This window comes from Protopterus annectens, chromosome 3.part1 (genome assembly GCF_019279795.1).
Source record: "Protopterus annectens isolate FY-2018-M chromosome 3.part1, PAN1.0, whole genome shotgun sequence".
Taxonomy (NCBI): domain Eukaryota; kingdom Metazoa; phylum Chordata; order Ceratodontiformes; family Protopteridae; genus Protopterus; species Protopterus annectens.
In genome coordinates this window covers 1583727445-1583739827 of record NC_056732.1, presented here as the reverse complement: position 1 = coordinate 1583739827, position 12383 = coordinate 1583727445, and the positions used below count along the sequence as shown (strand labels likewise).

Below are 12383 nucleotides of genomic sequence, written 5' to 3'. Positions count from 1 at the left end.
GACCTACCATCCACAGGCCTGGAAAGTGGACACACTTTCCTTCAATTGGGCAACATTGACAGTCTATGCCTTCCCACCTCTTCCTCTGCTGCCCAAAGTTCTATTAAAAGCCAGAGCAGAGAGGCCGGAAATGATTCTCATTGCTCCACACTGGCCAAGACAACACTGGTATCCGCTCCTGAAGAGCCTGACATTCCCCACCATGGATCTTACCTCTAGTCCCTCTTCTGCTGTCCCAGCACAGCTACAAAACTCTTCACAGCAATCTCAAAACTCTAAATCTAGCTGCATGGAGAATTCCTTGATTTCCCAACAGTTTCTCCTCCAAGGAGGTGCAGGATGTCATCTTGGAGGCCAGAAGACCTTCTACTAGAAAGGCCTACTCCGCCAAATGGAAACGATTTTGTGCCTGGAATCAAGAAAAGGAACAGAATCCTTGGGTAATAAATATACCTCAAATTTTACAGTACCTAGCTGAGATGTTAAACAATGGACTTTCCTTCTCCATCAAGATGCACGCTTCAGCCATTTCTGCACAGTACAACTCAGATTCTCCTTTATTCTCTCACCCTCTCTTAAGGCAGTTCCTCAGAGGGGCAAAGAATATAAAACCCCCAAGGAAACCACCTGTCCCTGCTTGGGACCTCAACTTCGTATTGGAAAAGCTGACCCTTCCTCCCTTCGAGCCAGCTTCTTCAACAGAGTTACAGTACTTGTCATGGAAAACAGCCTTTCTTCTGACTATCACCTCAGCACGCAGGGTTTCAGAGCTACAGGCCCTCATGGCTGTGCAACCATTCATCATTTTCCATCAGGACAGAGTTTCCTTGCGAACCAACCCTACCTTTATGCCAAAGGTAGTATCCAGTGTAGCTTTGAATCAGACTATTCACTTACCTACCTGTTATCCTAATCCAAAAAACAAAGGGGAAAGACTACTACTTTCCTTGGACATTCACAGACAACTTCATTACTATTTGGACAGAACAAAGCCATTAAGGAAATCTGAGCAACTCTGTGTCCTATGCTGCAGGTGCTCAGGGAAAGGTGATTTCCAAACAGACAGTTTCAAAATGGATAGCCCACTGCATACGCTTTTGTTACTCATTTCATGGAAAAAACTGTGCCTGCATGCATCCGATCCCACTCCACCAGAGCCACAGCTACCACTGCAGCCTTCCCCATGGGGGGTCCCTACCAAGGACATTTTGGAAGCAGCCACCTGGAGTTCAGTACACACTTTCTCCAAGCACTATCACCTCCCACTATACTCAAAATGTAGAGTGGGCTTTGTCACAGCAGTCCTGCCTGGCATCCTATCCCCTCCTAGTTCCACTTAGTGCCTACCACCCTTACTTAGCTTTGGTATTCTACCTGTCTGTTATGACTGCAGCTGTATGCACGATGAACATAGTACAATTTTGTACCTACCATAAATGTAGATGTTAGAGTGCTCATACAGCTGCAGTCCAGGATGTCCTTCATGGATGCATCTGCAGTCATAACAAATGGGTTGTCCTGTCGTCAGGCAGCCCTTCGGTCGGCAGCCCTTCGGTCGGCCGGATTCCAAAGTCTGGGTCCGGCTTCGGCTGATGTCGCACTTCACCCGACGTCATCTCTGCTGGTCTTCGGGTATAAAGGCATCAGCCGACGCCATTTTCCTCAGTCTTTCTTGCCGTGGCGCCCGAAGCAGAAGCTGTTCGCAAGTGCCGGTCGGTCAGATCCAGAGATTACTACTACCGAATACTACTTCGAAGACTTCTAAAAGCTAAGTACCCCGTTGGGGACTCTTTCTTGCCTCAGCCGATGTCAGAAAAAGTCAATAACTGTTTAACTTGTGGGAAACAAATACCTCATAAAGATTTCCACTCTTACTGTTTGCCTTGTTTAGGCCCAGACCACGACGTAGCAGCCTGTTCGGCCTGTGCTTCCTTCAACCGACGAACGCTTAGGCGTCGGTCGGAGTTTGCTGAACAGTTTTTCGGCTCAGATTTTGCATACATTATGTCGTCGGATCCTCCGACTACCCAAATTGTTAAAAAACGCAAAGAAAAAGACCGACACTCGCAGTCCGCGGTTTCTGCCAAAACCACGGTTAAGCAAGCCGCGAGTGTCTCGGTTTCAGCCGAAACCGAGAAAACTTGTCAATCTTCAGCCGAATCCATGACTACTACTGAGGCTCCTGCTACCTTACCTGAATCAGCCTCAGAAATTTTGCCTACAACTGTGGTTCCTAGTGATTTATCAGACACCATCCCTTTGGATGTCTCTACCCCAGCACGTGGTGCTGCTAGGCCTCCTGCAGCCATGTCTATTAAGGCCTTTGCCAGGGCTAAAGCAGCCAAATCTGCTAAAACAGTGCCTGTTAAACCCCCCTCAATCAGGCCCACTTCTAGTTCACAAATGCTTACTCTGGCAGAAGATTTAATATCCTTAATTAGGGGATCCCAATCTCACCCAGACAGGGCCTCTCACCCCCAGAAAAGAGACCTAGAGCAGAGCCCCCCGAGCCTGTGTCCTCTGATGATTCTGCGGATGACTCAGACATTACAGATCAGCCAGAGGCTCCTTTTTCCAATTATGAAGATTCCGATGCTGAAGAATCCATTCCAGCTGCCTCTCCACCAGAGGAATTCTCCTTTGGGGAAACCTTACATGCCATGAGAGAACAATTCCAATGGCAGGGACAAGATTTCTCAGATTCAAGAAAAAGGCTTAGGACTTTTCTGCACTTACCACAACATAGGCCCTTAGCTATACCTCCTGTCCTGTCTGTTGTGGACGATGCATTTAATGATGTCTGCACTGCACCTGATTCTTTACCTCCAGCCCCTGCCAAACCAGATAGATTTTACAGGGTGCCAGACACTCATCACCACCTATACAAGGCCCCACTTGCAGACCCGAAACTATATCCCAGGGGCCTAAGGAAGTAGCCTCGACCACAGCAAAAAACCCTATTCCCTCTGAAAGGGAATCCAGGTCCTTAGAGAGATGGGGGAAAAAAGTCTACACCTCTGCTACTCTCTCAGCTAGAGCTTTAAACTGTCAGTTTCACATGATCCAATACCAAGAGTTTATGCTTGATCAGTTAATTAAAAAAGCTGTCCTCTGATGAATCTTTAGATAAGAAATATGTATTAGAAATGGTGAATAACATCCAACAGGTTAGTAACCATTCTTTAAAATGTGGCTATGATGCACTGGAGGCTTCATTTAGATCAGCCATGACTGGCACAGTGATAAGAAGGCATGCATGGTTGAAAGAACAGGTCTTACCGGATCATGTTAAAGCTAGGCTATTGGATGCTCCTATGGATAAGGCCAGTCTGTTTGGGGAACCTGCCCAGCAGGTAATGAAGAAAATGGAAGAGAAGGCAAAATCTGTACAAACAGTTAAAGATTTCCTACAGGTTCAGCCCCCAAGGTTTAGCAGGAACTGGCCTGCCAAGAATTGGTCCTTTCCTGACTCCACAAGATCACAAAGGGGCAGGAACAGACGCTCTAGGGGCAGAAATCAATCCAGAGGAGGTGCCTACAGAGGACGACAGTGGCAAGGCAATAACCGAGGCACAGACACAACCACTGCCACTGCAACAGGACAATCACAGTGACTTGGTTCTGACTCCGCCTACCAGGGAGCAAATAGCAGCACCATTAGGTGGAAAGTTAGCCTTATTCTCGAAAAATTGGCACTACATCACAAAAGACAAGTGGATTTTGCAAACCATAGACCAAGGCTACCGGTTCCACTTCCACACTTTACCAGTAAAAAGAGGAATGCCAAACCTGCCCCCAAATCAAAAAAATAGAAGCCCTGCACCAGATAGCGGAATTAACAAAGATGAGAGCTGTGGAAAGAGTACCAATAACAGAACAGGGCAAAGGATTCTACTCCAGACTCTTCCTAGTACCAAGAAAAGAGAAAAACTGGAGACCTATTCTCGACCTATCCATCTTAAACACATACATCATTGTCCCAAAATTCAAAATGCTGACCCTACAGCAACTTCTTCCCATGCTGGGCAAGGAGTGTTGGCTGGTAACTCTAGATCTGAAGGAGGCATACCTGCACGTCCCCATTCAACCAAATTGCAGAAGATACCTCAGATTTCTTGCAGGATCAGAGCATTATCAATTCTCAGCATTGCCCTTTGGCTTATCTACTGCGCCCAGAGTATTCACAAAATGCCTGGCATCAGTAATCGCTCACTGCAGAGTACAGGGAATCCAAATTTATCCATACCTGGACGACTGCCTGTTACAAGCGGACAACAAAAGCAAGCTGACAACAGATTTACAAAGGGTCATTTACTTGCTACAAGCCCTGGGATACACAGTCAATTTACAAAAGTCAAGGCTGATACCATCCCAGACAAGAACTTTCTTGGGCGCGGAATTGGACACAGTAAAACAAATGGCATTCCTAACTGCAGAAAAACAAAAACAGCTCCCTCTTTACTTCTTGGCATTAACAAAGCAGAACAAACTAACAGCAAGAAAAGTTCTGCAGGCCTTGGGCTTCATGACATCATGCATAATCTTGGTCCCACATGCCAGACTGCATATGAGAAAGTTACAGTGGTACCTAAAGAATTTATGGTCTCAACACAGGCACAGCTTAGAAACAGAAATACCACTAATCCCATGCTTAAAACAGGAGTTCCTATGGTGGGCTCAGGCATGCCAGTCAAACCCAGGCCTACCCTTCCACAACTTCCGAGCAAGCCAAACCATCACAACGGACGCCTCAGACCTAGGATGGGGGACACACATGCTGGACAAATGCGTACAAGGACTGTGGACTCAGGACCAGCTGCACCTGCACATAAACCAAAAAGAGATGCTGGCAGTAAAACTGGCAATTCTAAAATTCAGACCATTCCTCAAAGAAGGCCATTTGATAAGGACAGACAACACCACAGTCATGTGGTACATCAACAAACAGGGAGGCACTCATTCATACCCCCTATGCAGAATGACTTTGGACCTTTGGAATCTGGCTCTAAGCTACAACATCCAGTTACAGGCAATATTTTTACCGGGAAAAGAGAACACCCTAGCAGACATTTTAAGCAGAACCACCTCGGATGGTCACGAATGGATGCTACACCCGGACATCTTCAAGGCCATCACAAAGAAATGGGGAATGCCACAAATAGATCTATTCGCTTCCCCACAAAATCACCAGCTCAAAAAATTCTGCACAAGAACATTCCACCCACTTGCATGGAAGGTGGACTCTCTATCCTTCAGCTGGAAAGGCCTGACAGCATATGCATTTCCACCTCTTCCCTTGATGCACAAGGTACTACTGAAAATCAAAGAGGAACGTCCAAGGATAATTCTGATAGCTCCGAACTGGCCAAGACAACACTGGTACCCATTGTTGAGGAGCATGTCTCGGGAGAAAATGTGGTCAATACCCCTGATGCCTCTGATGTTAACTCAGAACAGCTACAGCATCATACATCCAAACCTAAAAACCTTGCAACTGACTGCCTGGAACATCACATAGCAGTAACTAACCCAGACCTTTCACAAAGGGTTAAAGACATTATCCTTGAAGCCCGCAGACCTTCAACAAGAAGGAACTATGCAGGAAAATGGAAAAGGTTCGTCATTTGGAGTACTGAAAGAGGAAAAGATGTGTCTAACATAGATATTGCTAACATTCTGGAGTACTTGGCAGAGCTTCTACATACAGGCCTGTCCTATTCCTCCATCAAGATACATGCATCAGCTATCTCAGCAGAATACAGCTTTGATCCTCCTGTCTTTTCACATCCTCTACTCGGGCAGTTCCTCAGAGGGATCAAGAATGTAAAACCTCCTAGGAAACCACCATTACCAGCATGGGACTTGAATTTTGTACTAGAAAAATTGACACTCCCTCCGTTTGAACCAGCAGCAACAGCAGATCTACAACACCTGTCATGGAAAACTGCTTTCCTACTGGCTATTACTTCAGCAAGGAGGGTTTCGGAACTACAGGCCTTAATGGCAGTGCAACCCTTCCTAATCTTCCATCAAGATAGGGTGTCCATGAGAACTAATCCTACATTTATGCCTAAGGTGGTATCCAGAGTGTCTTTAAACCAGGCAATCCACCTACCTACCTTCTTTCCCAACCCACAAAACAGAGGTGAAAGAATGCTGCATACCTTGGATGTACATAGACAGTTACGCTACTACCTGGACAGAACCAAAGGTAACAGAAAAACTGACCAGCTCTTTGTAGCCTATGCAACAGGAAGGGAAGGAAAAGCAATTTCCAAACAGACAATCTCCAAATGGATAGGAAATTGCATAAGATTCTGTTACTCCTACCATGGAAAACCAGTTCCACAGAACATAAGACCTCATTCTACAAGGGCTACAGCCACTACCACAGCTTTCTTAAGAGGAGTGGCAACCAAGGACATTATTGAGGCGGCTACTTGGACCTCCGTGCATACATTTGCCAAGCATTATAATTTACCTCTATATTCTAGATCCCGAGCAGGGTTTGCCACTGCTGTACTGCAAGGGATCCTGACTACACCATAATTTTATTCCTCCTCCCCTAGTTTGGCTATGGTATTCTACCCATTTGTTATGACTGCAGATGCATCCATGAAGGACATAGTACAGTTTTGTACCTACCATAAATGTAGATGTCCGAACTGGATAGCATCTGCAGTCAGGATTACCCTCCCTCCTTCCCCTCTGTGGTACTCCTAGGGTATTTACCCTCCTAATAGCTAGCTGGGGGGGGGGGGGAGTCTCTTGTGGTGTATTTGTTTGTATATATGTACATACATGTTTATTTTTTGTGTTTGCCTTCTACTATTTTAGAAACATTGGCATTTATCCAAAATCTAGCTTTCCAAGAGGGCAATTGGCATCTGGGGCAAGAAACAGAGGAAAATGGCGTCGGCTGATGCCTTTATACCCGAAGACCAGCAGAGATGACGTCGGGTGAAGTGCGACATCAGCCGAAGCCGGACCCAGACTTTGGAATCCGGCCGACCGAAGGGCTGCCTGACGACAGGACAACCCATTTGTTATGACTGCAGATGCTATCCAGTTCGGACATCTACATTTATGGTAGGTACAAAACTGTACTTTTCCCTCCCTCCATCCCCTCTTAGGACAGGCCTTATGACAAACACTTTTCATAAAACCTTTTTGGGGTATTCTTTTTTGGTGTATTTGCTTGCAACTACTGTTTTTGATTTATCAACATTGCATCTTTGCATAACATTATGTTTGCCTTCCTTCTGGGGGCATCGGACATCTGGGGCAAAAAAAAATGAATAAAATGGTGTTAGCTGCCTTTTTTATACCCCTGCCGCACTGACGTTAGGGAAGAAGCAACGACAACAGACGCCGGACCTAGACTTTGGAATTCGGCCGACCGAGGACCCACCTGACTTCAGGATAACCCATCTGTTATGACTGCAGCTGTATGAGCACTCTAACATCTACATTTATGGTAGGTACAAAACTGTACTTTTCCTTTACTATGGCCGGGCTGTGAATGCCCGTGCCCTAAACTCTTTTATCTAATTGGCTTTCTGATTGCATTTCCTCCCTGTACACTTTGAGAGGAAGAACATTACCCACAAAACCTATGGGTTATTCTATCAGGGCAGTTGCAGCTTCTACATCCTTTTTTCTGTAGAGCCTCCATTGATGAAACTTGTGCCGCTGCCACTTGGGCTAGCACTCACACATTTGTGTCCCATTATAAATTGGATGCATATTTGAGGTCCAGGGCCTCCTTTGGTTGCACCATTCTCTGAAATGTTCTGTTCTTTTGGGCCTTTCTGGGCTAAGTGTTTGGGGACATCTGCTATAAATATTATGTACTTACCTTAATGATAGATCCATCCATGTTGTCTTTTTCTGTCCAGTTCAACCATCCCTCCCGCTTGTCCTCCCTCCTAGTTGTGGTTTGACACCTGGTTGATTGGGCAGTCATACCTTTGGGATGTCTCCCTTTCAGGTCCTTGATTGTTATGCCTGTCCTAGGAGTTATGTTTAGGGCAAGTTCAATCTGAGGTTGATGGGAGGAGCATTGTATTGTGGGTAGAGGAGGTAGAGCTGTAAGAGCTAAGTCTCTGACAAAAGCCTAATACCGAATCCTGGTCAGAAAATTACCCCACATGTTGAACCAGATGGGAGCCAACAGCATGGATGTATCAAAATGCTAAGTACATCACTTCACCCAGCAGAGGGGTGTGGTAGTATAGCAGTGGTGTGAGCTAGGTGGGACCCACTGCCCCCCCCCCCCCAAAAAAAAATAAGAGTAAACATGCATATCCTTCCTCTCTTTGCTATCAGGCGCCTTAGACACTTTTTAAATGCTGGTTGCTGGGATCCCAGTGTTGGCAACGTCCAGTATTTGCTAGAGAAGGCCATGTTTGTTTTAGTGGTTGTAATGCTGATCATAGTTTGTGACTTGAGTACATCATTTTTTATTGAGCACATCATTCTCTTAGGTATTTGAGGTGTTTTGTCTTAACTACAGAGTGCGAGTTCATGGAGTTCAGCAGCTGTAACTGTATATGCTGATTGTTGATTTCATTAATTCTGTATGTCTTGATTTTCATATTCTTGAGCAATCTGCATTTATGATGCAGCAACATTTTTGAAGTTTTCTGATTTTTTTTTCTTGCTGTTTTTAGATTCTGGAGTGAAAGATGGTCTTTTTCATGAATTTAAAAAATATGGGAAGATAATTGAGGTACAGGTTCATGGCACTGGTGAAGAGCGGTTTGGTTATGTGCTTTTCCAACATCAAAAAAGTCAAGAGAAGGCTCTGGAGGCCTCACAGGGAAAAGAGCTCTTTGGAATGCAGATGAGTCTTTCAGCAACATTAGTTAAGCCTGGTAAGAAAAAATGGTTCTCTTGTCGACTTGTATCACAAAACTGATCACTCCTCATTGCCTTTCTTGCCTTTGACATTTACTGTGGGACTTGTTGCTCAAATGTTTTCACCTTAAACTGGGTTTACTGGCTGTTCACTATTATTCTAACTGTATATGATGGATGATCTGGGTTGGAATTTAGCTGCAAGTTTCCAGGTATTATAAAGGGTGGACATTTTCCTCTCTCCAACATGTTGATGCTTTCAGGTTTGCAATGGGGGGTGCCCTTTTGCTTTGACTTATTCTATGGAATGAGAGTTTTGACCCCAATCAACTACATTCACAGCGAGTACTATTCTGTATGCTGCTATTTTGGTAATAGTCATTTTGCACTGTTTTAATTCTCTTAATACTATGATTTCTTTTGGCATTGAATACTAAATACAAAATTAGAGTGGTGTAAAATAGATGAATGGAAAGCTTTGGTCAAGTGTTGAACAAAATGAGATTACTGACTTCTGAATTTTAAGGGAGACCTTTTCTGTTTATCACTGTAATGATAAATGTATTCATACAGGTTTAGCACTTTCTTTCCACAAGTGAACTTCATCAGAATAACACAGTACTGTTAACACAGCCCTTAAATAGTCCAGTCAGTATACAAACAGCCATTTCATTGGTATAAAGCCAAAGAGCAACAAGAAACCATGCATGAGAATAGTGCAAGGTAAAATAAATTAGTCAATGTTCACACTGCATAAAACAAAACATTTAAATATATACAATCTATACCATTAGCAGACAGGAGTTCTGCTGTGGCGACCCCTAACCAGGAAAAGCCGAAAAGACAAACAACAACAATCTGTACCATTGCATTTGTCTGTAAAAATACGTAAAAAATATATACTGGAAATATGGTCTGAAACTATATATATATTTGTAAATTAGTGTTAAGGCTCTCAAGATTAACTGAGAGCTCTCATTTTTAATTCTGGTAAAATTGAATAGTGCTCAATAAGTCCAGGGAAGGAACAGGCGTTAAGCCTAAGCTGCCACACAAGTTCACAATATTCTAGACTGATTTCCCAGTCTCCATCTCTTTCAAAATTGAAATCTATAATTGTCGCACTTAAGTATATGTTTAACTAATGCTGCGTTCTCCTTTTGCTTGGAAATGTCATAAATATGTTCGCAGAGCCTCTGTTTCAACATCCTCTCAGTTTTGCCAACATAGAAGTTTACGAAGAAACTGATGTTTAGTTTAAGAAGAGGGCGGAATTTAAAGAACATGTTCGAGGGAGGAATTTAAAGAACATGTTCGAGGGCTTGAAGGGCACCACAGTGGGAAAGAAATTGGCAGGGCCAGCAAGGTAGATACCATTATCAAAGTTAATAGACACTATAGGAATAGGGAGGATTACCAAAATGAATATTTTGATGAAGAATTTTCTAGGTTGAATAGGAATGAGGACACAGATACAGCACAGGCCCAGGTGACAGCTGATGAACTAAGAAGATCAGAAATGATTAGGAACAAATACCAGCAATCCTATGCATCAGCTACCGCAGGGAACACCAACCATATGGGAAGACAAGAAGGGGATGTGGATTTTTAAATAATTTGGACCATGACATTGTGCATATTAATTTGGAATCTGGAGTGGACAGGGAAGTTGAGAAACAGGTCATACATACTTACAACGATTTTTACATTTTTAACTACACAGATTTAGTGGTGGATAGAAACTATTTTGACTTATTTACAAAAGGTTTCTCTTTTGTTCCGACTAGAAAACCTAGTATAGACAGGCTTATCTTGGATGTTAAATTGTTCACAAGAAAACTAAATTTTATGCATATACACAAGGAAGCTACCATGGTTAATGAGGCTAGGTTTTATAGACATAGTACTTGGAATCCACCCTTGCATTATGAGATAGCCAATTTTGAAAAATGTGTTAACAAAATGAGGATAGAATACAAAATTAATAATGAGAGGACGAATAATTTGAATGAGATAGAAGAGAAAATATTATGCGATTTAAGCAGCAACAGGGGTGTACGAGTGATGAAGCCAGACAAGGGAGGAGGTTGTGTTGATGGAGACGTGGGAATATATTAGGAAAATGAAAGAAATACTAGATAAGGATCAAAATTACAGTATTGTTACTAAAAATAAAATTAACATTTTCTATAGGAAGATTGATCTTATTTTGGAAGATAACCTCCTGACTGGTTTGATAGATTTGGCACTATACAGATACTTGAAAGTTGCCAAACCTGTCATACCAGGAATCTTTGGAATACCGAAAGTGCACAAATCCTTAGAGGACCCCCCCCCCCTTAAGACCTATTGTTGCCTCACAGGGATCTAAGACGCAGCCCATGGCTATATATGTGGATGCAGTGACCAAAGAAATTTATTCCAGATGGAAGCATATTTTAAAAGACTCTTGGGATTTTTTAAACAAAACAAGTAAAATGTTTTTTATGGATAATATGTTTTTTATTACTATTGATGTAAAAGAATTATTCACAGTAATACCCCAAAAACTAGGATTAGAATGGTTTGAAAAAGTGTTGGGGGAGATGGATTGGCTTACACCATCTGATTTTAGAAATGTATTAGAAAGTATGGAATTGGTGCTAAAATACAACTTTATTTATTTTGAGGGGATTATTACCATCAAAATGAAGGAGTGGCTATGGGTTCAGCATGCACACCTGTTTACGCAAATATTATAATGCTATATTGGGAGAAAGAATTTGTTTTTAAAACAGAGTACAACCAGCATATAGTGCGATATTTCAGGTTTTTGGATGATATATGTATTTTTTGGAATGGAACTAAGGAGAAAATTGAGGAATTTATTAGTTATATTAATGGTACAACCTCCTTTGTAAGTTTCACCCATCAGATAGAGACTGATAATACACATTTCTTGGATGTTAGACTGACCAAGGACAGGACCAACAAGTGCTATAAGTCGAACATATATAGAAAGGAACATTTTTCGAACGCATGTTTACATTATCAAAAGTGATCATTCAAAACAACTTAAAAGGAACATAGTTAAAGGCCAGATAAGGATGGTTAGGATGATATCGGATGATGATGAATTTTTGAACAAAATAACTTTAGAGAAACTTTTTTTGGAAAGAGGATATCCTATAAACTTTATCAATTCTGTTAAAGAATATGTAATATCAGGAAGAGGGGGACCAGATACATGCCACTCCTTAATAGTGAATACCAGGAAGTAGAAAGTGGTAATTACAGTGGTCAGAACTTGGGCTGGGACAAGGGTAGAGATACAGAAGTGAGACAAACACCCTACTTGATCACCACATATTATTATGGTACAAACTGGTTAAAGAAAGGATTACATGAAATATGGGACATGTTTAAAAATATTGCAACTAAAACAGATGTTTTTAAAAACAAATTGAGATTTAGTTTTAGAAGGAATTTTAATATTAAAAATATTTTAGAAAGAAATGAAATCCAGGCTGAAGGAACCAGTAGGA

The 12383-nt window shown here is 42.5% G+C and overlaps 1 protein-coding gene across 1 annotated transcript in view; it reads left to right on the top strand.

The window, feature by feature from the left end:
• The window catches only part of LOC122797814, a 2009088-nt gene that overhangs the window by 715722 nt on the left and 1280983 nt on the right, over window positions 1-12383 (top strand). The window contains exon 8 of the mRNA XM_044066337.1: window positions 8673-8876. Coding sequence (XP_043922272.1) covers window positions 8673-8876 — 204 coding nt within the window. The remainder of the gene's footprint in view (window positions 1-8672; window positions 8877-12383) is intronic.